This window comes from Schistocerca gregaria, chromosome 7 (genome assembly GCF_023897955.1).
Source record: "Schistocerca gregaria isolate iqSchGreg1 chromosome 7, iqSchGreg1.2, whole genome shotgun sequence".
NCBI lineage: Eukaryota > Metazoa > Arthropoda > Insecta > Orthoptera > Acrididae > Schistocerca > Schistocerca gregaria.
The window spans coordinates 221,378,508-221,405,812 of record NC_064926.1 but is presented as its reverse complement, the minus strand read 5'-3'; the positions used below and the strand labels follow the sequence as shown (position 1 = coordinate 221,405,812).

At 41.1% G+C, this 27,305-nt stretch overlaps 1 protein-coding gene across 1 annotated transcript in view; it reads right to left on the bottom strand.

Annotated features, from left to right (window-relative positions):
• Positions 1-259: 259 nt before the first annotated feature.
• The window catches only part of LOC126281446 (aldehyde dehydrogenase, mitochondrial), an 86,780-nt gene continuing 59,734 nt past the window's right edge, over positions 260-27,305 (bottom strand). The window contains exons 6-10 of the mRNA XM_049980417.1: positions 24,374-24,523; positions 18,221-18,358; positions 17,921-18,085; positions 17,674-17,831; positions 260-778 (exon numbers count right to left, since the gene is read on the bottom strand). Coding sequence (XP_049836374.1) covers positions 631-778; positions 17,674-17,831; positions 17,921-18,085; positions 18,221-18,358; positions 24,374-24,523 — 759 coding nt within the window. The 3' untranslated portion in view covers positions 260-630. The remainder of the gene's footprint in view (positions 779-17,673; positions 17,832-17,920; positions 18,086-18,220; positions 18,359-24,373; positions 24,524-27,305) is intronic.

Below are 27,305 nucleotides of genomic sequence, written 5' to 3'. Positions count from 1 at the left end.
CAATAAACCAGTAAAACCCAACATAGGGAATAATCTCATAGCTGTAAAGATGGTGGATTTTCATGAATTATTATTTACACTGTATGTTTACGGTATTGTGGATATTTATTTTTACTCTCTCATGGTTTTCGGTTTCCAAATGCTACAAGGCATATTTTTCCATTCTTCAACATGCAAATTTTCCACTAAATTTGTGTTTAAAAAGTTGAATCACAGTTAAAAAAATATAAGCAAGATTTTCTATAAATATGAAAAGGAATTCAAACTGGAGAGAGGCACTTTATTTAAAGGAATACAAAAATAAGTATTCTGATAGAAACATATGAGTTGTACAAAATTAATTCTAGTATTAAAATAAACAGTCTCACATTAATAAATCTATGTAATCACACTCAGTTGTAGAAGTTTCATTTCTCAATAAGCAAATCAAAACTGGTTTCCATCAATATTGTTACACGGTATAAAAAAAATACGTGACAATAATATGTATCAATATCAACGTATGTGGATGCATTACTTGTGGAAGACATAGTACTCATAAAAAAAAAAAGGGTAGTGGATGCTGACAATCAGAACTTAGCATAACTATTTTGTAATTATGCGAGTTGGAGACATTTCTCTTAAAGAAATTTAGTTATTCTTCTGAGGTATTTTCACGATTACAGTCTTCACTTCACTGTATGCTTCTAAACCATATTCTCCCAATTCACGCCCATTACCAGACATCTTGAATCCTCCAAATGGAGCTTGTACATTCAGAATATTGTAGCAATTAACCCTTGAAAGAAAAAATAGTACTATTATTTTTCCATAAACCACATAATTTCTGTTCAAAGACAAAATGCTACACTAATTACATACACCATCCAATTCTAGTAAAGCATAGAGGAGGAAATGAAATGAAAATCCACATGTTAAAATGGTATGTGATGTTACCGCAGTGATTACAAAACTGAGTCAGACTTACAAAGAACTTGGCAGGTTGAGCCCACATATCAGCATGACACTGCTTACCCTTTGGCCTGAGGGTGAGCACTTGTTTGGTTGGGAAAGGTGTCAAAACTGTTGTATACCCTCCTGAGGCAAGCTGGCCCACAACTGTTGGAATTGGTCTTTGACATCCAGAATACTAGCTCTGGGGTGTTAACAGGAGCCTATGCATGGGTCAGTAATTCCCTAATCTGGCTGCTGGTAGTCCCCAACCAATAGTATGGGATAACACAGAATGTTGCAGGCAATTCATTACTTGGTCTTAGATGGTAGGCTCAAATGTAAAGGGATTATGAGTGCGAACTTTGGCAACGGGTATGCCCGTACCTTCATGTTGCAACACTGGGCCACTATCACATCTGAATGCCCCACAAATTTGGATACTGCACAATTTTAGCAGCTGGCCATTTGGAGATCCACAATGAGGCCTCCTGCAAACTATCAAGTCCAGATAACACTGTCTCATGTGAGCAGACGGGAAATTGTCCTCTCTGTAATCACTCATCATCTGGAGCTGTTCATACCCTTTACATTATCTACCACCCCTGGTGGCAATAATAAGCATGAGCAACACTAATGCACACAGATGGCCATTCTGTCTGTCACAGAGAATAGTAGCTCTAATCAGTTACACAGTTGCCAATGGTGTGTACATGCATGAAGTTACACTGACATCGGACAAGTCGTCTTTGTGCTACACTTTTACCACAAGGCAATTTATAATATATAATATTATTATAAAAACCAGTCCATTTTTTTTCCAAACAGCTATTTCTATTCAAACAGTTATACATATTCCGAATTACAGATAAAAATACTCTTACAGTGCCCTATCACTTAATCTCTGAACCTTAGCAAAAAAAATGTTTATTGAAAGACAGAAGATTAAACCAATGTATACACACACACACACACACACACACACACACACACACACACACACACACACACACACACACACACACCATTACACATTACCGTGCACTTACACTGCTAAAGCCAGGGCTCTTATGCTGCAAAATGCCAGAGTAACATTTGTTTACTTAATTATCTAATTCTCAGTATAATACATGAAAAATAGCCAGGAAAACCATATATTAAATAAGAAGCAACTTAACAGATTAAAGAGTGTTGCATATGTCTTTAAAAAATGAATACAGTGTTTAAAATGATGAGGTCATTAGAGATCAAACACATGCCCGAATTGACAAGGAGAGAGTACTGCATAAGCTGGGTCCTTTTCAAAGGAAACTTCCCCACAGTTTGCCTTGCGATTTGGGGCATCACAGCAAACTTAAATATAAGTGGCAGAACTACAATTTAAGCAATACTCCTGAATGCAATTTCAGTGTTAACCACATTTCCACCTCTATGATAAACTGTTCTAAGCCAGTGTGACAACACCTTTCCTGGCTGCAATATAAAATGATCCATATAGTTTGAAAGTCTACAGGAACAGTATATTTTCATGTTCATGTATATTTCTACTTGGTTAGCTAGTAGGCTGGAAAGATGTCCAAAGCCACTATAATCAATGTAATACATACGATAAGAAAACCTTTCTCACTTGCCTACGTTATTTCTTGAATATGTATACTATAATATAAAAAAAAGACATTGTTAAACATTGTCGTGAAAAATGTCAAGTTGTGGATCAATTTTCTTCAAAATTTTATCCTACGCTCTAATGAACATTTAAATAAAATAAAAAGAAACTTCCACATGGGAAAAATGTATTAAAAACAAAGATTCCAAGACTTACCAAGCGAAAAAGCGCCGGCAGACAGGCACATGAACAAAACACACAAACAGAATTACGAGCTTTCTCAACTGGCAGTTGCTTCGTCAGGAAAGAGGGAAGGAGAGGGAAAAATGAAAGGATGTGGGTTTTAAGGGAGAGGGTAAGGAGTCATTCCAATCCCGGAAGCGGAAAGACTTCCCTTAGGGGAAAAAAAGGACAGGTGTACACTCGCGTGCACACACACACACACACACACACACACACACACACACACACACACACACACACACACACACACACACACACATTTAGACGGACATGAGCTACATACTTTGACAATTTGCAGGTTTTCTGTAAAAACCAACTGCAGGAAAGAAACCTCTGTGCTTTGTTGGATGAATGTGTGTGTTTTCTTTCCCGCAGTCAGTTTTAACTACGATAGCAGGGCATTTAAACTACAAGACAGAAGTACGCACTAAACCTGCTTGGGACCATAGCCTCGACTGCCCAACAAGCCTCGACCCTCATTACCCAGTCAGCCAGTCGAGCTGCACTGGAGCCCATTGGGCCGTGCAGTGTCCCGTTAGAAAATCTGAGTATGCAAATGCACCTGTGTAGCCCGGCTACTCGTCAAGTGGCATGCCTGCCAGGCATCGCACAGTTGCGGGTGCGAAACTAAATGTCTGTGGCCCATTTGCAAGCAGCTTTTTACTTTGTTCAGTATTTACCAACACAGTACTTTACCTCCAATCTTATATTACAATAACTGATGGCCATAACATGAACAACAACATGGTTATTCAAATCTCCACCACTGCTTGCAATTATTAAATCAACTTCTTGTTAGGTGCATGTGAAAAACCTCTGTACCTTACAATGCAGTGAAAATAGTTAAGTGGTCATCCTACCACCCTATTAATTTGCGAATTTTTGTAACACTAAGTATTTAAAAGTTTTTATTGATTAATACAGATGTAAGATGGCTGTATCAACACAAAAATTCTCTCATACTGTATGGCTTATCTTTTCTCACCAGGTACATTTTCCCCGAGACAAAGTCTGGCTTCCAACTGTAGCGTATTTCACAAAAATTTTGTTAAAAAAATTAACAGTTGAAATTTAGTACTTCAAGAATGATACAAAAGCCTGTTTAATGTGTATGACTGTATGAACTGTTCATTAAAAGCCTTGCAATTTGGGGAATCTGTTAAAACAACAATGGGATTCACAATCACTTGGAAAAGGCAATAATTTTGGAATCCACATGAAATGTAAATTCAAACTAGCAGCTACTTGAAACTTCCAGTGACTAAATTACAGAAAAGAAATCTTTATCACCAGTAAATTTCTGGTTAAGCTTAAAGATGGAGTTTTCAATGCTATCAGATAAAGCAGTAACAATTTTATTACCTGTCTCGTCCACATATCAGAATGAAAAAGCTTTTCTTTCTTAAAAAATCCGGAAACAAACTTCAGAAGGAAAGTAATTTGAAACTGTCTTTACCTTCTGTGTTTCCTAATTTCAAAGTTGTGCCACATGCAAAGCAGATGAACCCTCTTCAACAAATTCCAAGGAAGGGAAGAGCCCGTCAGTTCCATAATGAAAACTTTTAGATTAACAGAAAAAGTGTAAAATACTTTAATATTGCATACTAGAACTACCCACTGCTCTGTGATTTTCGGCAGAGGGAATTTGAATAGGGCAAATCACTGTGGCATGTGTGATGTCCGCGGCTGTGCATTTTTCGCGTAGGTGTTCTAGAAACGGGGCGACGGTGTGTGAAGACCGTCAGTCATACCTAGCCATGAGCAAGGTTGAACCACCCGAAGATGTCTGACAATTGCTACGAGGACATATTGTGGAATTTGCACAATATGATCCGGCGGCAAACCTGTGAAGACTATTTACAACACATCCGACGGAAAAGCTTGAAGAGTCGCATCTACAGTATGGTTTATGAAAGTGTAATGCAGCCATCCAACAGCCCCTGGTTCTCACCATTACATTTGGTCCCAAAAAACGATGGTGCTTGGCGACCCTGTTGTGACTACAGACCCATGAATGCCAGAACAATACCGAACAGATACCATGCTGTGTTTACATGACTACAACACTGCATTGAGTGGGGCAGTTTTTAGCGTCTTTGACGGTGCAAAAGCGTACACACAGATCCCTGTAACTGAATGAGACATTCCCAAGACAGTGACTGTCACTACTTTTGGGCTGTTTGAGAACAAATTTATGACTTTTGGACTCAGGAGCTCTGCTTGAACATGGTAACACTTCATTGACTGTGCTATAGGACCTAACTTTTGCTTTCCCTCTCCTGGATGACAAGTAGTCTTTTCAACATCAGCAGAGCAACATTGGCAGCATTTAATGGAAGTTTTTAAGTGGCTGGAACACTACAGTGTTGTCCTGAACACTGCCAAATGTCTCTTTGGCCATCCCATGTGAAATTCTTAGGGCATATGATTACAGCAGCAGGATCACTACCACTGCCAGAGAAGGCAGAAGCCGTCTTATTGATTTCGCACCCAAATAAGGCCAAGGAATTGCGCCGATTGCTTGGTATATTAAATTTTTATCGTCGTCATCACTTGCCACACTCTGCTGTTACAAAAAGCACTAATTGCAGCCCTCACTGGCTCAAAGACAAACGGTAACTCTGCTATAACATGGACTGATAGCATGTGTGCGGCATTTGAAGCGGCCAAAAAAAAGAGCACTTTTGTGTCATATTGGGTGTCATGCTTTGGCTATCCATACCTATGACAAATAGGGGATGGCGATTTGAATCCAAGCTGCTCAGACAAGATGTGAAATTTTGCAAAACAACTCACCACAAAATGACGCATTATCGCCCAGCCAGTAATAGGATGATCGAGAGATGGCATCGCTAACTTAAGGCAGCTATGCCAACTGCGAGATCATGTGGCCCAAATTCGCCCACACCAGTCTCACAGACACAGTACAGCTACCACTTTCATGAATCAAGACTTTAAAACATGTTCATACATCATGCTATGCATGAAAGGCTTCAAACTGTCATTGCAGCCACCAAACTCAGGACCCTACCTTTTAGTTGCAAGGCGAGAGAAGACAACTGACATTTAGATCAACAGAAAGACGACCACTGTGTCTATTGACTGGGTTAAACTGGCTAATGTCTTCCAAAAAGCAGCAATGCCAGAACTTCCAAGACTACGGCTTCACCCAACAGTGCCTGATCACCACCTTCGTAGCTGCCAGCACAGATTACAACAGCAGTGGACCTACCAACATAGCTGAAGATCCAATCGCCGCATCCACTTTCCAGCTCACTACTTGGTATAATGCTCCACTTCCAAAATGGGAGCTGATGTGGCAACATCACACGGTTACATAGTGTTTATCGCATGTGTCACCTGTGGATGTTTAGAAACAATTATGCCGTCAACCATTTCACAGAAGCCACCAGAGGCTGTGTTTTATGTGTGTTTGTTGTTTTTGTTGTCCTCCAATTGTGATTTTTTATTATTTTGTATCTTCCATGCTGGTAGTTAGTTCACGCATAGTTACGAGATAACGCTGATGTTTTTGTTCCCTGCATGTTGAGTTATTTTCAACTGCAAGCTTGGAATTATCGAGCAAGCCATGTAGTCTTTGCAGTCTCCTGTGGCTATGATCAATAAAGCTATGTTAGTATTGTTCAAAGGCATGTATGTATAGTGTGGTTCCATTGATTAAGTACATACAGTTCTACTGTTGAATGACAGTCTGGCCAGCTTGTACTCTTTTCTGTGGGAGGAGGGTGGGGTGATGGTGGTTCGAGCTACAAATCTCCACAAACAGCAGCCTAAGGTGTTGGAGGTAGCAGCAAGGGTACAATAACAACATCTGCTACAGTAAAACCGGAAATTGGGGAATGGACCTTTGTCCCAGAGAGCCAATGGAGGTTGCCTCCACTCAGTAGTGGAGGGAGTGAAACTGTTAAAAGAACTCGTAAATGAAATCCAGCTAGCTTTTTGTTAACCCAAAGAATGCGACAGCACTGTGCATGCAACAGTTTATAACGAATTCAGTTTACCGCTGTATTACGATTGTCAAAAACATTGAGAGCACATCTCCATGTACGAATCATGTCACGGCATGCCTCAGCCCACCAGGGGATTAGGACACAAAGTGGTAACGATGAAGTGCAAGGTATAGAATGTTCTGCAGAAGTAAGGATGATGATCATAAGGTACTCAACCTGGTCATCACAACTGAGGAAATAATGTTCATCGAAGGTCAGCAGGGAGGAGTAAAGCGTCTAGTTGGTCTTAGAAACTGGCCAGTTGGTTTTACACATGGGCGGGGTAAGAATCATAAAACATATAGTGTACAGAAAATGGTCACTTGAGTATGTGTCAAAGAGAACTGCGCACTTGAGGTAACAAGCAAGCTGTGCTATGCAGAACAATAGATCCAAATGGGAATAGGTATGCATGGTGTCTGAAAGGAATGTGGGTGCACCAATGTTAAGAAAGATGAGGTCGAGTTTATTGAGAAGGTCAGACAAGAGAGCACCTCTTAGACAGGTTCTTTAACAGCTCCAAATGGGATGGTGCACATTACAGTCACCGAACAGCAAAAAGGGGTGAAGGAGCTTACCAATAAGCTAGAGTAAGTCCACCCTATTGACAGCAAATGCTGGAGGGATGCAGACGTTACAAAGAGAAAAGATGGTGCGAGGAAGAAAAATGCAGACTGCGATAGCTTCCAACCAGCTGTTCAGCAAGACAGTTTGGCTGCAGAATGAGTAGCAGGCCTACCCCATGAGGTAGAATGTCATCCTCGGGATGGAGGTCAAAATGTACAGGAAGGAAACGTGAGAGATCAAAGTGGTTACAAGCACCCAATTTTGTTTGTTGGAGGTATAAAATAACCAGACACTGATTCCAAAAGTAGCTGTAATTCCTCCTTGTTGGATCCAATGGCATGAATGTTCTTTTGGAGAAGAGTAATAATGGGAACTGGGGTGGAGGGAAGAAATACAGAGTAGTCACCTCGCTGGCTGTCAGGCGCCAGCCTTCGAAGATTCGCTGCTACAGGGCACAGAAGCTGCAGAATTCTGTTCCATGAAATCTACAGTGGTCTCAGCAATCTCTCTAGGTTAACCTAGAGATTCCAGGGTAGAACAATGACAAGCAGTTAGCAAAAGTGAAACTGGCATCAGCCAGGAGAGGGTATCACGATGACACCATAGAGGATCTCAAAGTCAGGGAAGGAGGATACTGTGTGCCTTTCCTCAACTTCTTAAGCCTTTTTGGTTGGCACAAGATGACACGGACAGTTGTTGGTTGGAGGGACATAGAAAGTCTTAACAGGAGTATTCCTTTCGTTCTTTCTGGCTTGCCACTTTTGCAGCAGGTTACTTTGCTCCTGGGGGCGAATATCTGGTGGCTTGTCATGCATAGGAGGAGGAGGAGGAGGAGGAGGAGGAGGAGGAGGAGGATGCTATCGTGATACTACGCGATTTTACAATTGGAATGCTGACATTCTTCACGGAGTGAGGCACAGCAAGACCAGTACCATAAGTCACATGGTGCAATGAAGGGCTTTCGATTAGCCAACAACTTGCGAGCAAGAAGGTAAGGACCTATTCCTTCACCCAGATCTCCTGAATGGGCCCACTCATTGAGATACAGGGGTCATTCATGGGATGAGGTGGCATGGTCACCATTACAATTGATACAGTAGGGAGGAGGAGACTGGAAATTGCCATTGTGAGCACCCCTATCACAAGTAACACATTTGACAGGATATGCGAGTGTGGCTGAAATGCTGACACTTGTAGAAACACATCATGTTTGAAATGTACAAACCATGATGACTTCATAGCCTGATTTGATATTGGATGGAAGCACTACTCGATCAAACGTGAGAAAAAGAGTGTTTGTAGGCACTAAGGTTATGTCAATCTTTTTCATTACGTGATGGACTGCAATGATGCCGTGATCTGGGAGTTAAATTTGGTTTTCTCCTTTGGGCAGACCATCAAGTAGCCGAGCGTAAACACCACCACCAAAGAATTCAGTGTTTGATAGGCCTCAACGCAAACAGAATAGCCGTGGAGGAGTGAAGGTGTAAGTAGTTGTTGGGCTTAAAAATAAAATTGGTCTCCAGAAGCAAACATTACCTAAGTGAGAGCATGTAATTGCATCACAACCTTTTTGAATAACAAATGGATTAACTGTAGCAATGTAGTAACCTCCTTCGGTATGTGATACCAAGAGGAACCGTGGTGCAGCTGGGAGAGTCTTTTGAATCTTTAGCCCATTCCATTTACATTAGGTTGATGTAGACCAAGATGGCAATTGGGTCATTGTGGGGGTGTGGGATTGGGGGGGGGGGGGGGGGGAGCCATTATTGCCAGTGTCTTCGATAGTGCCCACTTTAGGTGCTGTTTGCACCTCCCAAACTCCTGACAGAGACAAATTGGCAATTTGGAAGTTAACAGCTCAACCAATCACCTGTCCCTGGGCCGGGCCTGTACCAGGGAGTACGTGCGAACACCAACTGTCAATCCAAGGCTAGGAATTACGTGTTACCAAGCCACCTCTTACATGTCAAACACTTGGGCCAGCCTTCAGGAGCACACAGCAAGAAGAAACAATGAGAAACCTTAAACACTCAAGCAGAGGGGAAGGGAAGGAGATGGAGAATGGAGAATGAAGAATGAAAGAAAAACAAATGAGGTACTGTTCTAAAACTGGGCTATCTAAACTGCAACATGCATTCTCAAAAATATCCAAGGCATGTTTACCAAGGGAGGGTGAAAAGAAGAGGACAGACATGCAGCACAGAAAGGAAAGAGGTGCTGCCCTAACAATGTACACCCAAAGGGTGTTCATTGCTATTAATGTAATGTCCCACTTGGTAGATTAGTCTATTTCATTGATAGCTGCTGTTTTATTTCCCACTCCAAAATACTTCTACATTGCTTGCACTCCAAAAACTGCTATATTGCTTCCTTTGTTGACATATTTGCCAATACTATTGACAGATTTCACAGAATCCCAATACTTGACATTTGTGTGTATTTTGTACATTTGAGAGTAATGGGGAATATTGTACAACCAAATGATTAGCAGTTTCACCATCACTGTCTTGTACTTTTAAAAGTAATATATTTGTTGCCATCTTCAGTTCATTGCCAACGGTAGACTTGGAAAGATAGTCTCTTGGGTACTGTTTAGTGCATTTCTCATCCTGGTGACAACTTCAAATAAGTCTGTATCAATGTCAACACCTAGTATTCCTGCTGTAAGGACTATTAGTCAACCAAATCAAATGCCTACATTTGACAATCCTCTCTTTTGGCATTCAGTGAACTAAATTAGCAGTCTCTCTCTCCAAAAACATGATGCTTGACAATCAAGTCCATTAAAGATTTCAATTTTTGTTGGAACATATACACACAGAAATATCATGACAAACTGACTATGATTATCCAGTTAACGAACTTACTTTTATTTCCTCCCAAGCAGGAGTGCGTGGGAATACAACAACAACTTGTGGGCAGTCACATGCCCTTGAATGTCACTGAATATTGTGTGTATTCGTGCTATGGACACCCTGTAAATGTAGCTTGTAGTATGACTAATTTTTTTTTCCAGTTCATTGGAACCCCATCTTCCACCGTTAATAACTGCATTACATAAATGAATGTACTCTTCAAAAAGCAACTTGGTTTGATTTTATTGAATGTAGTGGAGCTGTTCAGTTTAGGTTTCTGCGTCCATATCAATGGCGTATTGATGGAACGATTGTTGACATTTCAAGATACAATTTTTAGCATTTTCATGAATCTTTAATAGATGTAACACTACCTTTCTTATTTATTTCATCATCTGTTTGTCAATTTCTCAATCTGATGCTGAAATGATAGCCATCTTCTCCCTGCCAAAATAAAACTGACATTGCAATCCGTCATGTAAGCGATGAGTTTTGAAGACTCACTCAATATCATTTCTTGATTGAAGAATTATATCACCTGAGTTAAACTCCTCACCAACTAGAACTATTGCTACTTCATGATTTGTTGGTGCACTGTACCACCTTTTGTGTTGGTTGACAGGTTTTGTCTGCTCTAATTACAAACTTTCTAACATCAGTGCCAACTGTTCAAGTGCAGTTCTGAACAATTAAATTAATTCAATATGTCGATTGAATAACATCTGTAATGCAGTGACAATTTCTTGTTTAGTGCACGTATTAAATCAACTGTTTTGACTTATTTGTTCATCAATGTTTCCCATTAAATAAATCTGGATAAATTTGTGGCTTGCATCCAGCAGTGGTAGGTAGTAGTGATCCTGCACAATGATTAATTTGCCTTTGCACTTTCAATGTTGTCACACAATTTTTGCACGAGTTGTACTTGCGCAATGTCATTTAAAAATGAGTTGTACTTGCACAATGTCATTTAAAAATTGAGTTGTACTTGCACAATGTCATTTAAAAATTGAGTTGTACTTGCACAAAAATGCAATCTGTTGGTGACAGTAGTTCTGCTAGTTCCACTTTTCAACCCACACACATTTAATTCTTATATCTGAAGTCACTAAAATACTCACATAATGTGTGAATTGCACGTGTTTTTGTTTTTTTTTTTTTTTTTTGACGAAGACCTTAACGACCGGAAGCTTTAAATGTGAGAGTCTTTTGTAGGGCTTATCTGCGACTCAGCATCTCCGCTATATGGTGATTAGCAACTTTCCTTTTCAATACTGTTGCATTTCTTCCTGGATTTTCCATTGTTTGAATTTTGCCTGTCAGCTTTTCTTCAATCCTAACCCAGTGCTGTTTTCCTTTGTCACTATTTTCTTTTGCCTCACTATACTCAATGTCCATTCTCCTTTCTCTTCTTTCCTGTGTTTCTCTAGTCGTCTTACAAACTGCACTGAATGCTCTACTTATGAGCCACATTGTATCAACTGTCTTGGCTGCACGAAACAGATGGCTACAAAACCACGCGTATTGTTGGTGCAGCATCTTGTGTCCCACATTACTCCCGCCGATATAATTAATCCTACACTTTCAAATTTATCACTCTCCCTGCGTCATTTCCTGCATTTTTGCACGTTAACTCCCGCACCTTTCCAGAGCCACACGATCTTTTCTCTCATCTTATGAACTCCTCCCCGTCCCCAACTCTTTCTCCTTTCTATCCCAGTTCGCGTTCTTCTCACCAATTTTAGTGAGTTTAGAGCTTTTGCTATCGTCGATTCCCTCAGATTTCATCTTGTTTCCCCTTTTGCATCCAATTTACCCTTTTCATGAATTTTCAAGTGTATTTGGGTACATTTTTGTGAAACTTTTTGGGCATAATTCTACATTATTTATGTAATGTTTCACATTTTTTCCACCATCATGGTTCCTTGCTCCTTCCATCTGCACCAATACATAAAAGTTTTCTTACCCCTAGCCATATCCCAGTCCCACATACTGTTCCTACGTTGTTGCTTGACTCATAAAATCCCCCCTAATGACCTTACCATCAAATTACCCATCTCTGGCTGCCACCCCTCCTTCCACAATGATCTCCACCTGTTCATATTCCACCAATCCTTAGTCCTCACCAACATAATCCTGCAAAACCCCACCAACCAAGCCCAAGCCTCCTTGCAGTACCTTCTTTCCATCCGCAAAATTCTCCTGCTATGCAATCCCAAATTACTGGAACCCATAATACACATTGAAACTCTTGCCCTGCAAGAACTTGAGCAACATGCACAACGCCATCTAAAAAAGCTCTCTGCCCGCTCACTTCCTACTCCTGCCTTGGAGTACCACTGCCTACCACCTCCCCTCATAGCTGACAAACCCTGTCTCTCAGACCTACTGCACTTACCTCACCCTCCAAAACTCCCTCTCACCACCACACAGACTCCAGAACCTAAACAGACCCACAACACAGTCATGAACTTTCCCTCCAGATGCTTTAGCTCCACATAAATATCAGTCCTTTCCAAAGGCCTCACCTTTTGTTCCATCCTCAAATTCAATCATGCAGGACTTGTTAGAGACCTCCTTCCAGTCCCTACAGTGGAAACACTTTTTCACCACCAAACCCTACCAGACAGACTCAACCTTGCCTAACTCAGTTCACTCATCCATCCAACCGTGATTCACCCACACTGCCCCCAAATCACCCCTGTTAACTTTCCAGAATTTCTTAACGTCAAACCATGCCTCATCATCATTCCACAAATTCCTCAACATGCAAACCAACCTTACATCCACAGAAAGAACCACAGTTCATCATCTAAAAATAGATCCTGACCTTATAATCCCACCTGCAGACAAAGGCTCTGTAACTGTTGTTTTGAACCACAAAGATTACCTGGCGAAAGGACTTCACCAGTTGTCAAATACTTCCACATCTACATCTACATGGTTACTCTGCAATTCACACTGAAGTGCTTGGCAGAGGGTTCATTGAACCATTTTCATACTACTTCTCTACCATTCCACTCTCTAATGGCGCGTGGGAAAAAGAAACACCTACAAACCTTGCCACAGTGACCCCATTCCAGAAATCCAGCAGGATTTCCAGTCACTATCCAAATCCTTAGGCCCATCCCAAAACCTCTTGCCGGAAGCCATCTCTCTACTCACCTCTGTCACTCCCCGCACTTCTACTTTCTACATGCTTCCAAAGTCCATAAACCTAACCAACCAGGATGCCCCATTGTGGCCGGTTACTGCACCCCCACAGAGAGAACCTCTGCTCTCTTAGACAAACACCTTTAACCTATTACTCAGAACCTACCCTCCTGTATAAAAGACACCAACCATTTCCTCCACCGACTCAACAGTTCCTGTCCCTTTACCCCATGGTGCCCTGTTCATCACTACTGATGTCACCTCCCTGTGCACTACCATTACTAATGCCCATGGTCTTACCACACTATTGAACACTAACTTTCCCAATGACCCACAGATTCGAAATCAGCAACCTCCTTCCCAATTGCCATGACCAGCTATATCACCACCCACAATTACTTCTCTTTTGAGGGCATTACCTACAAACAAATCTGGGGTACAGCTATGGGCACCCACATGGCACCATCCTATGCCAACCTATTCATGGGCCACCTACAGGAATCCTTCCTAAAAACCCCTTCACCCACTTCAGATTCTTTGATGACATCTTTGCTATCTGGATCGAAGGTGAGGACACCCGATCCACATTCTTCCAGAATCTCAACAACTTGTCGCCCATTGGCTTCAACTGGTCCTACTCAACCCTACAAGCCACCTCAAAGATGGCTACATCAGTACCTCTGTCCATATCAAATCTACTAAACACCAGCAATACCCTTCACTTGAACAGCTGTCACCCATTCCATACCAAGAAAACCCTTCCATACAGCCTGGTCACCCATGCTCATCGCATCTGTTGTGATGAGCAGTTCCTCCCGAAATATACTTAAGGGCCCACTGAAGCCTTCACTGACCGTAATTATCCTCCCAACCTTGTACAAAAGCAAATCTCCCATGCCTTATCTTTCCCATCTCTCACCACCTCCCGAAGTCCCTCCATCCAGCCACAGAGGCGCATTCCACTCAAAATTTGGTACTACCCAGGACTGGAGCAACTGAATTACATTCTCTACCAGGGTTTCGGTTACCTCTCATCATCCCCTGAAATGAGAAATGTCCTGCACACTGTCCATCCCACCCCCTCCCACAGTGGTATTTTCCACCGTCTACTCAATCTACACAATATACTCTTCCATTCTTACACAACCCCTGCTCCCAATCCCTTACTTCATGGCTCATACCCCTGTAACAGACCTAGAAGCAAGACCTGTCCCATACATCCTCCCACCACCAACTACTCCAGTCCAGTCACTAACACTACCTATCCCATCAAAGGCAAGGCTACCTGTGAAACCAGTCATGTTATCTACAAGCTAAGCTGCAACCACTATGATGCATTTTATGTAGACGTGACAACCAACAAGCTGTCTCTCTGCATGAATGGCCACCGACAAACTGTGGCCAAGAAATAAGTGGACCACCCTGTTGCTGAACACGCTGCTAAACATGATATCCTTCATTTTAATGACTGCTTCACAGCCTGTGCCATATGGATCCTTCCCACCAACACCTGCTTTTCTGAATTGCACAGGTGGGAACTTTCCCTGCAATACGTTCTAAGTTTACACAGCCATCATTCCACCATCACCCCTAGTCGTTTTATTTTTCCTCTTTTCCACTACTCCCCCCCCCCCCCCCCAACCTCTCCCCTGCCCTCCATCTAACCTGCAGCACTTCACTGTCCATCACTCCCCTCCCCACCCTCCTCCTTACCCCCACCCAACTACAGCTGCCACCACGCATTGGTGCTGCTGCTCACAGTGTGGTTTCAGTTGCCTGAGACAACAGTCGCACATGTGTGTGTGTGTGTGTGTGTGTGTGTGTGTTTTCGATGAAGGCCTTAATGGCCAAAAGCTTTAATTGTGAGAGTATTTTTGTTGTGCCTATCTGTGACTCGGCATCTCCTGTATATTGTGAGTAGCAACTTTCCTTTTCATAATAATGATACATTATTTATCCATTTTTCCAGTCACCACAGTTGGATGAAGACTGTAATCATAATTAGCTTTGTGAGGGGTGCATCAAAATGTAGATCAGCATGCAGTGTTTGTATGGATCAAGCAGTGTGTACTCTAACAGTATCCAGTTTTGCTTTCTGTTTCTCAAATGTTTCAGATGAACAAGGATTAAGCATAGTGTACTCTAGTGACTCTTGCTTGCTTCTCACTGCTTTTCTGTTTCTGAAGCTCATGATGCTTTTTTCTTTTGTGCTTGAGGAGTGGATTGACCAGTCAGTTGTCACTTGGGTGGCATAACTGATCTGACAACAAAAGCAATGCTTTTTCATGACAAACAAAATACAAGTGATATCTATTACCAAATGTAAACTGGCAATCCAGAATTCACTAACACCACCACTTTTTAATTCCCTTGTGAAACAAAATGTTGTCACTTTTATTCAATTCAGTTCAGTTATGTCCTCCATGTGCGCTCACAAACATTGTATTTCATGTGCTTTTATGGGCAGTTTGTTTTGTCATTTATTGAAACCACTACAGTAGTTTGTAAAATTGATTTGCTAATTCAGAAACCCCACAGACATGTGCACAACAACTCGGCAAAGTTTCGTCACTATCAGATGTATGGGAATAGGAATGCATATGGCATGAAAACAATCACTCATTTGTATATATACATATCAAATTGCAGTAAGTTAGGAAGTAGGCATAGTTATGGTCTCTGATGCACACAATACAAGGTCTACATTCAAAGTGGGCTGAGTAAAGTCATGAAAAACAATGCATTAAAACAAGTAGCTGGGGCTTAAGTTATCCTTTGCTTTGTATCATTAACCAGCATAATAAACTAAGGAGTGGAAAAGTAGTGTACATGATAGATGGAAAATACAAAAAAGATATTTCATGTATCAAGTAACAGAAAAATCTGTCTGAAATGATTCTTGGTTCTTTACTTAAGAATGAAATGAGAGTGGTCTATCTTACAGTCAACTTCAACATAACATATGGCATGAAGAAAGATAAGTTCATGATCAAAATTCCATGTCAAGTGTGGATAAGGTAACATATTTATCATATGTTTTACAAATGTCAAATGAGCAGATTTTTTGATGTGTGCTTTAGAGAACTGTTTAGTGTACACTTGTGACCACAACCACCAATTGAGACTGTTGACAACTGTGTCTACCCTGTTTCCACTCTCTGTCAGGCTTACATATGCCAGCAGTTACTCAATTTTTTTAACCACTTTTCACTTTGATAAGGCTCTCTCTTACAATCAGTTTTATTTTGTGAGTATGTTTAATGTTAGATTTTTCTAAAGAGTTTGTGCTCTATACTACTACAAAGCTAACTGCAGCTTCAGTTTCAACAATCAAGAGGGCAGATACATTGGCCAGCCAGAACATTACAACCAACGCTAACAGCAAGACTGAATTACCACGTGGTGGCATTACAGGCGCATGATGCATTAAGGAAAGCATGTAAGTGGATAAGAGGTGAATGACAATCTTCAGCAATGATACGGACAACAAATGGGGAAACCCACTGACATAGGTGGCTCTGACAAAGGGCAGCTTTATTATGGCCTGGCACTAGGGAACAAGCATCTCTGAAACATTGAAGCTAGTAGGCTATTTTTTTAATACTTCTTCAGAGTATATGGGAAGTACTTAATGGATAGTACAACCACGAGTAGGCAACAAGTTCAATATCGACACTGTTGGATGCTTCTAGCTCTGCACAACAGGATAGGCAGCAATCTGCAGCTGTGGCAGTAAAAAGCTTGTGCAGACAGAAGTGCTCTGGAACAACCCACTCCATGCACAGTTTTTTAACCTGCGGCTGTGGAGCACATGAAACCAATATGTTCCCACACTGGCCTAACAAAATCATCTATTACGATTGCAAGAGACACTATATCTTCTCTGATGGACCATCGGTAAATGAAACATGTCAGCTGGTCAGTGGGGTCAGTATTATGTTATGGGGGACATTCACCTGGACTTCCATAGAACCTGTGGTAGTAATCAAAGGCACAATGACAACTATGGGCTACGTGAACATTGTGCACACTTCCATCCCTTTGTAACTGACGACTTCCCGAACTGGAATGGTGAATGGAACATTGGTTTTGGGGTATTTCTACAAGAGGCACGGAAATTTTAACTTCACTGCTACCTCAATCAAGAAAATATGGAAGAAGGATTATGTACATTAATTTTTTGTTGTAAATCGGGGAACACATTTGCTGTACAGCACAATAAAAAATGCTGAACACATTAAGATTTCATTACACATATGATGTATTCAAATAAATTTGAAATATTACAGGCATTTTATTCACTTACCACACAGTTCCTGCCCTTATTCCTTGAAGCAGGTAATTTGCTTTATCTATGTCTTTTGTGAAAATGGCAGCAGCCAAACCATAGTCAGTCTTATTTGCTCTCTCAATCAGCTCATCTAATTTCTTGAACCTAATTAGTTGCTGAACTGGGCCAAAAATCTGTAAAAGTAAATTTAGTAATTTGACAATTTAATTTCCATTTCTGTTTGTAAAATATCCTTCCTTTAATATTACACAAGCAACTTCACCTCTTCCTTTGCAATAGTCATGTTGTCTTTAACATCAGCAAATACTGTAGGCTGCACAAAGTACCCTTTATCTCCCAGACGTCCACCTCCGGCTAACATTTTTGCTCCCTCACTCTGACCTTTCTTTATAAGACCAAGAACTTTATTGAACTGGTCACTGTCAATCTAAGGAAAAAATATATGTAATTTTATATTTTGTAACCAATGAATTTAATTTTGTGTAAATACTCCATTACGGTTCAAGAGATTTATCATAATAATACTTAAAAGAAATTATTCTTAGTTACGAAAATTGTATACCAGTGGTCCTGATTCAACAGACATATCAAATGGATTTCCTGTGGCACGCTTCTTTGCCCTCTCTGCACTCATCTCCACAAACTTGTCATATATGGAATCTTCAATGAAAGTTCTGGAGCCAGCACAGCAACATTGTCCCTGTTGCAAAACAGATTACACTTTACATTATTAATGGCGAGCTTCGCGTGTTCGCAATTTTTGTATTTATTGCGTATTCAGTTACATATGTTAGAGATTTTGTCTGGAAGTGGGTTACAATAGTAAGAGTAACATTTGTGAGCGCATGTTAATCTGCATATCTTCGAACATCAAACACGAAAAGAAGTCCATACGACCACTTCAGGAATAAAACTAGCAAGGTGGCTAAGTTATTTACAGTCTTATTCCAAGTAGTACCCTGTTTTTCTGGTGAATCTGAGAACTTACAATGTTATTTTTACAGCAGTAACAAACAGCATACACTCAGGTATACAATGCTTTGCTGTTCTGTTTGTTCATTGTCAGCTTAGCAATAGAATAGGTGACTCGCCACCTTTCTTTTCAGCTGTGTCTGGCAAAGTTTGATTTATGTTAAAAATTACAAATGTGACTATAGTTTCGTCTTCACACTAAACTGTGAATGAGTCCAAAAGAGGTTTGGTGAGCTATTTTGCACGTCAGAAGGAAGACAAGGGTGTATTAACCACATGCTGAATTTAATTGTGAAACACATGGAATCATCAATAATTAGAAGTCTCAATTCCTTGGTATCCACAAATAGTTTGGAGAGTTATTTTACAGAACTAATTGAATGAAACTGTTACTTTCTTTCAAATCAAAGCAGCCAACCATTATATTATAATGTTTGAAATGAGTGACAGGCACAAAGCATGAATATTTTTAATGGGACTTCCATTCCATCATATAGTCACAAAAACAGTTTTGTTGTTAAGAAACAACAACAACAACAACAACAACAACAACTTCCAACAATATTATACCGAATGTCTTGGCCCTTACCTCACAATATCAGTTGCCTGTACCATAAACATACAGCTCATTTTTTTCATTGTGCCTTACACTAGCTGAGTGCTCGTGTAAAATTACAATTTTCTTACGCACGCCTGTTTCCTCTTTTTAGTCTCCAGAAATCACTCTCAAATGTTTCCCCTGTCTTCTTACCTTCTCTGTATCAACACAAAATTATCAATTGTGTGTTTCCACATATTGTCCATAGTGAAACTGGCATTATTTCTTTAAAGGAAATAAATATGGGTCTGAAATATGACTTAATGACAAAAGACTACTTGTGCACGCATTCGTGCCCATGCACACATCCGGGGAGGGAGGGGGGGGGGGGGGGGCAATCTGTGGCTAGCGATGGTATGATGGCGAATTTGGTGGGGAGCAGAAGGGATAGAAGGGTGGGTTGGGAAAATGTGCAGTGCTGTTCATGGGAGCTTGCAGCAGGGATGTGGTTGCTGTGGTTGGGACGGAGTAGGACTGCTAAGTGCAGCACAAAGGTTCGATTTATCTGGGGGGGGGGGGGGGGGGGAAGTAAAGAAGAGAAGTACCGAGGGGGAAAGAAACTTGTGGGCATGTAGGTGGAATAGAAGACTGATGTGCTGCAGTGGGACAGGGAAGGTGAAAGGTGGGTGAAAGGCAGGGGCAAATGAAAGTTGACACAAGGGAGACATGCTTATGGGAACGTAGGAATATTGCAGATAAAGTTCCTACCTATGTAATTCAGAAAAGCTTATGCTCATGGGAAGGATCCAGATGGTGCAGGCTGTGAAGCAATCATTGACGTGAAGAACATTGTTTAGGCATTATCTTCAGCATGCTCAACAACTGGGTGGTCCACTTGTCTTTTGGCCGTAGTTTGTTGGTGGCCATTCCTACAGACAGCTTAATGGTTGTCATGTCCACATAGAAAGCAGTACAAAGGTTGCAGCTTAGATTGTAGATCACATGACTGCTTTCATAGCTAGTCCTGCCTTTGATGGTCTGGTGATGCCTGTGACTGGGTTGGAGTAGGTGGTGGTGGTGGTGGTGGTGGTGGTGGTGGTGGTGGTGGCACAGTATATGGGACAGGTCTTTCATCTCTATCTGTTGCAGGGATATGAGCCAGGAGGTAAGAGTTAGGAGCAGGGGTGGAGAAGGGACAGACTGAGATATCGCATAGGTTCTGTGGGTGGTTGAGTAACATTGTGGAACGGGTGGAAAGGGTAGTGGGTAGGATATTCCTCAGTTTAGAGTACAGCAAGAGGTAGTCAGAACCAAGGGGGAGAATGTGATTCAGCTGCTGCAGTCCTGGGTGGTACTTAGTCACTGGGAAGTGACCTTTTGGCTGGATGGTGGGATTTTGGTAGCTGACTGGAGAGTGAAGGCACAGGAGATCCATTTCTGTCTAAGGGTGGGAGGTAATTTCAGTCTGTTAGGCCTCGGTGGAAAAGGTACTGGTGTCATCTTTGAGGTGGAGGTCAACATCTAGGAAGGTGGCTTGTTGGGTTGATCAGAGGTGGTTGTTCTGGGTACCGATTTGTCAGGATCTATGCACCTAAGTTGGGTGATAATGTAATCACATGTCAGTTCTAGTATAATATATTTGTCCAATGAATACCCGTTTGTCATCTGCATTTCTTCTTTGTGTAGCAATTTTAATGGCCAGTAATGTATTAACATGTGGTTAGTCACAGTTTGATGGAAGAGTGAACTGTGTCAGGTAGGGTTCAACATTGGCTTTGGGTTGTGTGATTGATAGGATTCGTGGTGAAAAAGTGTTTCCACTGTAGGGACCAGGAGGAGGAGTAGAGGTCTTAAAGTCCAGCATCACTTAAGTTGAGAGTGGGACAAGCTGGAAACTGACACAGGGCTTTTGGAGCGTGATGGGAGGAGTTTCTGAGGATTGGGTGAATGTAATATGTCTGTGAGGCAGGGCTTGCTGGTTATGAGACGATGTGGAAAACCCAACAAGCCACCTTCCTAGATGTTGGCCTCCACCTCAAAGATGACACCAGTACCTTCATCCATATTAAACCTTACCAGCCACCAGCAGTACCTCCACTTTGGCAGCTGCCATCCATTCCCTACCAAAAAGTTCCTTCCATATCGCCTATCCACCTGTGGCTGTCACGGGTAGTTAAGAGCAATCCCTCACCACATATACAAAGTCTCACCGAGGCCTGTGGAAAAAGTTTTGGATGCTGTTTCAGAGGTGGGGGATAGTGGTAGTCCAAGACAGGAGTTGGAAGTTAACCAGTTGGAGAACTTTTCAAGGTGGCATGGCGCATGCTGCTTTAGTTTCCGGAGGGCAAGAGTTTCAATGTAAGAGATGGGATGCTGGAATTTAGGATTGCAAAGCAGTAGGTTTTTACAGATGAGAAGATACTACAAGGAGGCTTGGGCCCAATTTACACAGTTTTGCAGGACTAGGTTAGTGAAGGCTATGGAGTGGTGGAATTTGAACAAACAGAGGTCATAGTGGAAGGAGGGGCTGCAGGTGTAGATAAGCAATTTGATGGCAAGGCCATTTAGGAGGATTCAGGGGATTCCATGAGCTAGGCAGCAGTGCAGGAGCAACTTTTGGGATTTGGTTCTGGATAGAAATAAGGAACTTTTCTGTATTGGCACATAAGCAAGAAGCAACGATCCATGACGAAGGATACAAAATGCTGAAAAATACAAAACTACATAAAACTATATGCAAGAAAATTTAAAAATATCTAAAAATGTGCAAGGACAAAAATCATAAGAAAGAATGGATTGAATGAAGTATGGGCAAAAAAGGTGAAACCTGAGGAAGTAGGGCTGATAGTGAAAGGTGTAAATGAACTAAAATCAACATGGAAACAGTATGAGGTTGAAGAAGCCTGCTCATCCTCACTATGACCAACTATATCTTCATCCACAATTACTTTTCGTTTGAAGGTATCACTTACAACAAACCCAGGGTACAGCAATGGGCACCCACATGACAATGCCCTATGCCAACCTATTCAAGGGCCATCTATAGGAATCCTTCCTAACCACCCACAATCCGAAACACCTTACGTGGCTCAGGGTCACTGATGACATCTTTATGATCTGGAGAGAGGGTGAGGAAACTATCCCACATTCATCTAGAACCTAAATATCTCCTCCTGTATTTACTTCACCTCATTCTCCTACACCCAACAAACCACTTTCCTTAATGTTGACCATCTGAAGGACGGCTACACCAGTACTTCCATCCATATTAAACCCACCAGTCACCAGCAAATACCTCAATTTTGCCAGCTGCCACCCTTTCCATACAGCCTAGCCATCCACCTGTGACCATCTCATCTGTTGTGATGAGCACACCTCCTTCCAATACAGCAAGTATCACACTGGGCCCTTTACAGGCCAGAATTATCCTAACACCGTACAGAAACTGATCTCCTGTACCCTGTCTCTGTAGTCCCCTACTACCTCCCATGTACCCAACGTCCCGCTACAAAAGGAGCACTCCTAATGTGACTCACTGTCATCAATGACTAGAGTAATCTAATCACATTCTCTACCACAGTTTTGACTACTACTCATTATTCTTCAAAACGAGAAATAGCCAACACAATATCCTTCCCATCCCTTCCCCAATGGTATTCTGCCACCCACCCAACATATGTAACAGTCCGTCCCTACTCCATCCCTGCTTCCAATCTCTTGACTCAAGACTATTCTCACTGCAATAGACCTAGATGCAAGACCTGTGTCATATAGCCTCCTACCACAACTTACTCCAGTCCATTCACAGGCATCATCTATCCCATAGAAGGCAGGATTACATGTGAAAGCAGTCATGTGAGCTGCAACTCAGCTGCAACCTCTGTGCTGCTTTCTAGGTCCAGTCATGACCATTATCAAGCTGTCTGTCCACAGAAATGTGTCATCAACAAAGTGTGGTCAAGCTGGAGCATCGGGCAGCTGCTCTACACAACATGCTTCACTTCAATGACTGCTTCACAGTGTGTATCATTTGGATCCTTCCTATCAACATTAGCTTTTCCGAACTGCGTTGGTAGGAACTCTCCCTCAACCTTTGCCTGTACCTGTCCTTCACCCACCTGTCCTTCCCTGCTCCCACTCTAGCGCAACACGGCCAGCTATTCCACCAATGCACCTATTAGTTTTTTCATCCTTCTCTACTTCTTCTCCCCCCCCCCCCCCCCCCAACCATCCAACTGCACACAGCAGCAACTACCCTGCCCCACCATGTTCCTGCATGCACCCATGAGCAGCACTACATCTCCCCACACCCCTATCCTTCCCCCTTGCTGCCCAAGCTTCCTTCTTACCCCTATACCCTTACCAATCATCAACTGCTTTTCCCATCAGCACAGTTGCTGCATCTAGTCTAGACTGAGCAGCCAGTCAGTGATCATGAGTGATAGAGTTGTGCTTGTGTAAATGTGTACATGCACATGTGTTTTCTACCTTAGAAGAAGGCCTTTTGGCCAAAAGCTCTCAAGTTTAGCTGTCTGTCAATTACTCGACATCCCTTTTACAATTCTGTCATTATTTCAATCTGGATTTTCCACTAGTTTTTTTCCCTACCTGTGGTAATTATGTAGTTTTATGTGGCATCCAATGGGTGTGGTACTCTCTGAATGCACTTACTGATGTACTTCAGTTGACAGTTTGAAGGGGACAGCTTGTCACCTAAATTAACAGCTACGAACTTTGAAGCAAATTTTACTGAGTTATTTTTTTTTCTGCACACGACATTAAAGGCACTTGTGAGCAGGAAGCAATGCGGGTAGCAAGTGTTTTGTTGCATTACATACAAAAGAAACTAAAAAATAAGATGCATCCTAAGCACCCGATTACTCATAAATACTTCAAAATACTCATTACAGATCACAGTTTTGCAATGTACAATGTACTGAAGGATATATATTACAGTAATGCCACCTCAGTCATACATAAGTACTACCACATTCAATGATCAACTTTTCGTTTCAGAGTTATCCTATATCAACACCTCTCCGCCTCGCACTCAACTGCCAATACCATTTAGGTTTTAGTTGGTCTTTCTTAATCTAGAGAAAGAATTACATCAAACTGATGAAAATGAAACAAAGTGAAAGACTAAAGTACAATATGGAATACCATATGAACATATAAGGGCATTTCAATGCAAAAATCACTCACCATATTGAAAAAGAGTCCAAAATGTGCTTGCTCAACAGCGTATTCCAAATCTGCATCACCAAAAATAATGTTTGGTGACTTTCCACCTAGTTCAAGTGTTACTCGCTTTAGGTTTGTACGACCAGCAGCTTGCTTTATTAACTTCCCGACCTAATGGGAACACACATAAAAGAGAATATAAGTAATACATACTTCTGAGGGTTTTGTGCACAGATTAATGTCATGTATTAAAAACAAAGATTCCAAGACTTACCAAGCGGGAAAGCGCCGGCAGACAGGCACATGAACAAAACACACAAACACACACACACAGAATTACGAGCTTTCGCAACTGGCAGTTGCTTCGTCAGGAAAGCTTTCCTGACGAAGCAACTGCCAGTTACGAAAGCTCGTAATTCTGTGTGTGTGTTTGTGTGTTTTGTTCATGTGCCTGTCTGGCGGCACTTTCCCGCTTGGTAAGTCTTGTTGATTAATGTCATGTCTTAGAGATGGCTATTTCAACAACAACACACTATATTTTTTATTTATTTTCCACAAAAAATTCACATTAGGTACACTTAAAGCAAATACTAAACAAAAGGTACACATATATGGATGCCCCTATGTTAAGCAGAACCAACCATTAAATGTCATGAGTGGCAGTATAAAAGGAGACAGAGTTTTGTTGGAAAGGGGGTGAGGGAGAAAAGGAGCAGACTGCAGGGAGGGAGAAGGTTGAAGAAGGAATGGGCTACACAGCTACTTTCCTATATCAGTGATTTCTCTGAATGCTACTTTTCAATAACCGATTTTTAGTTGTGATATGTTGTAGTTTAATATCAAAGTTAAATTTAACACTTGTATCCCCTTCTGCACTCTAGCAATGTAACTCCTGCGACTGTGTTGTTGTTATTTACAACACCTCAGTTGTTACCAGATATACAAAAGTTGCACTTATGCACAGAGGAAATTTGATCTCAACAAAACAGTCAGTAGTAAGTACAGTGTACACTATTTCTTCCTTTGGCTTTAATTAAGTGTTAATAGAAAAAGTCTGAAAATATAAATAGTGTGATGCTGAGAATCATAAGTTGCCACACAATACAATGTGTGTTTCGAATATGAATTCTAACTGATTTGATATGTTCACAGGAATCTGAACGGTGTTTTTAGTCATTTGCTATAGCAATAATCCAGAATATCAATGACAGCAGAACTGGAGAAAGAAAGGTGAGCCTAAGTTTGTAAATGAACATATGTGAGATCATTTGTTGCTAAGTTTAAAACTTGGCCCACTCACCTGCTTTCATTACTGGAAACGTTGGCAGATGTACACTGAAATATATTACTAGTAATAGTCTTTATTTTCTGGACACAGTTTGCATTCTGATTAATGGCTGCTGTATGTCCCATTGATATCTAGGGGAAATAATGGTGAAGATTCAAGACAGCTTTTGAACACCCAGCTTACAAGAGCCACAACGTATTGCATAACAGTGCAAAATGAATACTTGAACGGTGTGCCACAGAAGTTGTTATGCAATTTGAAAGGGATGGTAAATGTATGTGAAATGCACTGTGAGTGATTAAGGAAAATTCCATTCTCCTCTTGTTTAAAGAGGTAAGTGGGATTCTTAGCCACATATGTAGTAGCTCTCTGAAGCAGGGTGTTTTCCCAGATAGACTGAAGTATGCCATTGTTAAACCACTGCATAAAAAAGGGGATACGTCTGATGTCAACAACTACCGCCCAATCTCTCTTCTGACTGCCTTATCCAAAATTCTTGAAAAATTAATGTATTGTAGAGCAGCTTCAAAACTTTGTAAAAATAAAGTTTTAACAAAAAGTCAGTTTGGTTTCAAGAAAGGTTTTTCAATGGAAAATGCTATATATACTTTCACTAACGAAATATTAAATGCTCTGAGTAATCTGAAGTCACCCGTTGGGATTTTTTGTGATCTCTCAAAGGCTTTTGATTGTGTAAATCATGGAATACTTCTAGATAAGCTGAAGTACTGTGGTATGAATGGGACAGCGCTCAAATGGTTTAAATAATACCTAACTGGAAGAATGCAGGAAGTTGAAATAAGCAGTTCACATAATATGCAAAAGAATTGGTGATTTCTCAAACTGGGAAACAATCAAAGAACGGGGTGCCACGAGGTTTGGCCTTGGGTCCTCTGCTGTTCTTAATATATATTAATGACTTGCTGCTTTATATTCACGAATATGCAAAGCTGGTACTTTTTGCCGATGAAGTATAGCTATCACACCCAACAGACAAGAATTAACTGATGAAATTGTAAACGACATTTTTCAGAAAATCATTAAGCGGTTCTCTGCAAATGGGCTCTCATTAAACTTTGACAAAACACAGTACATACAGTTCCACACAGTAAATAGAATTACACCATTAATAAATATAGATTTTGGTCAGAAATCGGTAGCTAAGGTAGAATATTCAAAATTTCTAGGTGTATGCACTGATGAGGGACTGAACTGGAAAAAAAAACCACTGAAGATCTGCTGAAATGTTTGAGTTCAGCTCCTTATGCTATTAGGGTCACCGCAAATTTGGGCGATATACATCTCAGTAAATTAGCTTAATACGCCTATTTTTATTCTCTGTTTTCGTATGGCATCATATTCTGGGGTAATTCATCATTGAGTAAAAGAGTGTTCATTGCACAAAAGCATGTAACCAGAATAATTGCTGGAGCTCATCCAAGATCATCATGCAGACACTTATTTAAAGAGCTAGAGATCCTCACTGTAGCCTCACTATATATATAGTTATGAAATTTGTTATTAACAATACAAACAAATTCAAAAGTAATAGCAGTGCACATGGCTACAATACTAGGAGAAAGGATGAACTTCACTACTCAAGGTTAAATCTAACTATAGCTCAGGAGGAGGTAAATTATGCTGCCACGAAAGTCTTTGGTCACT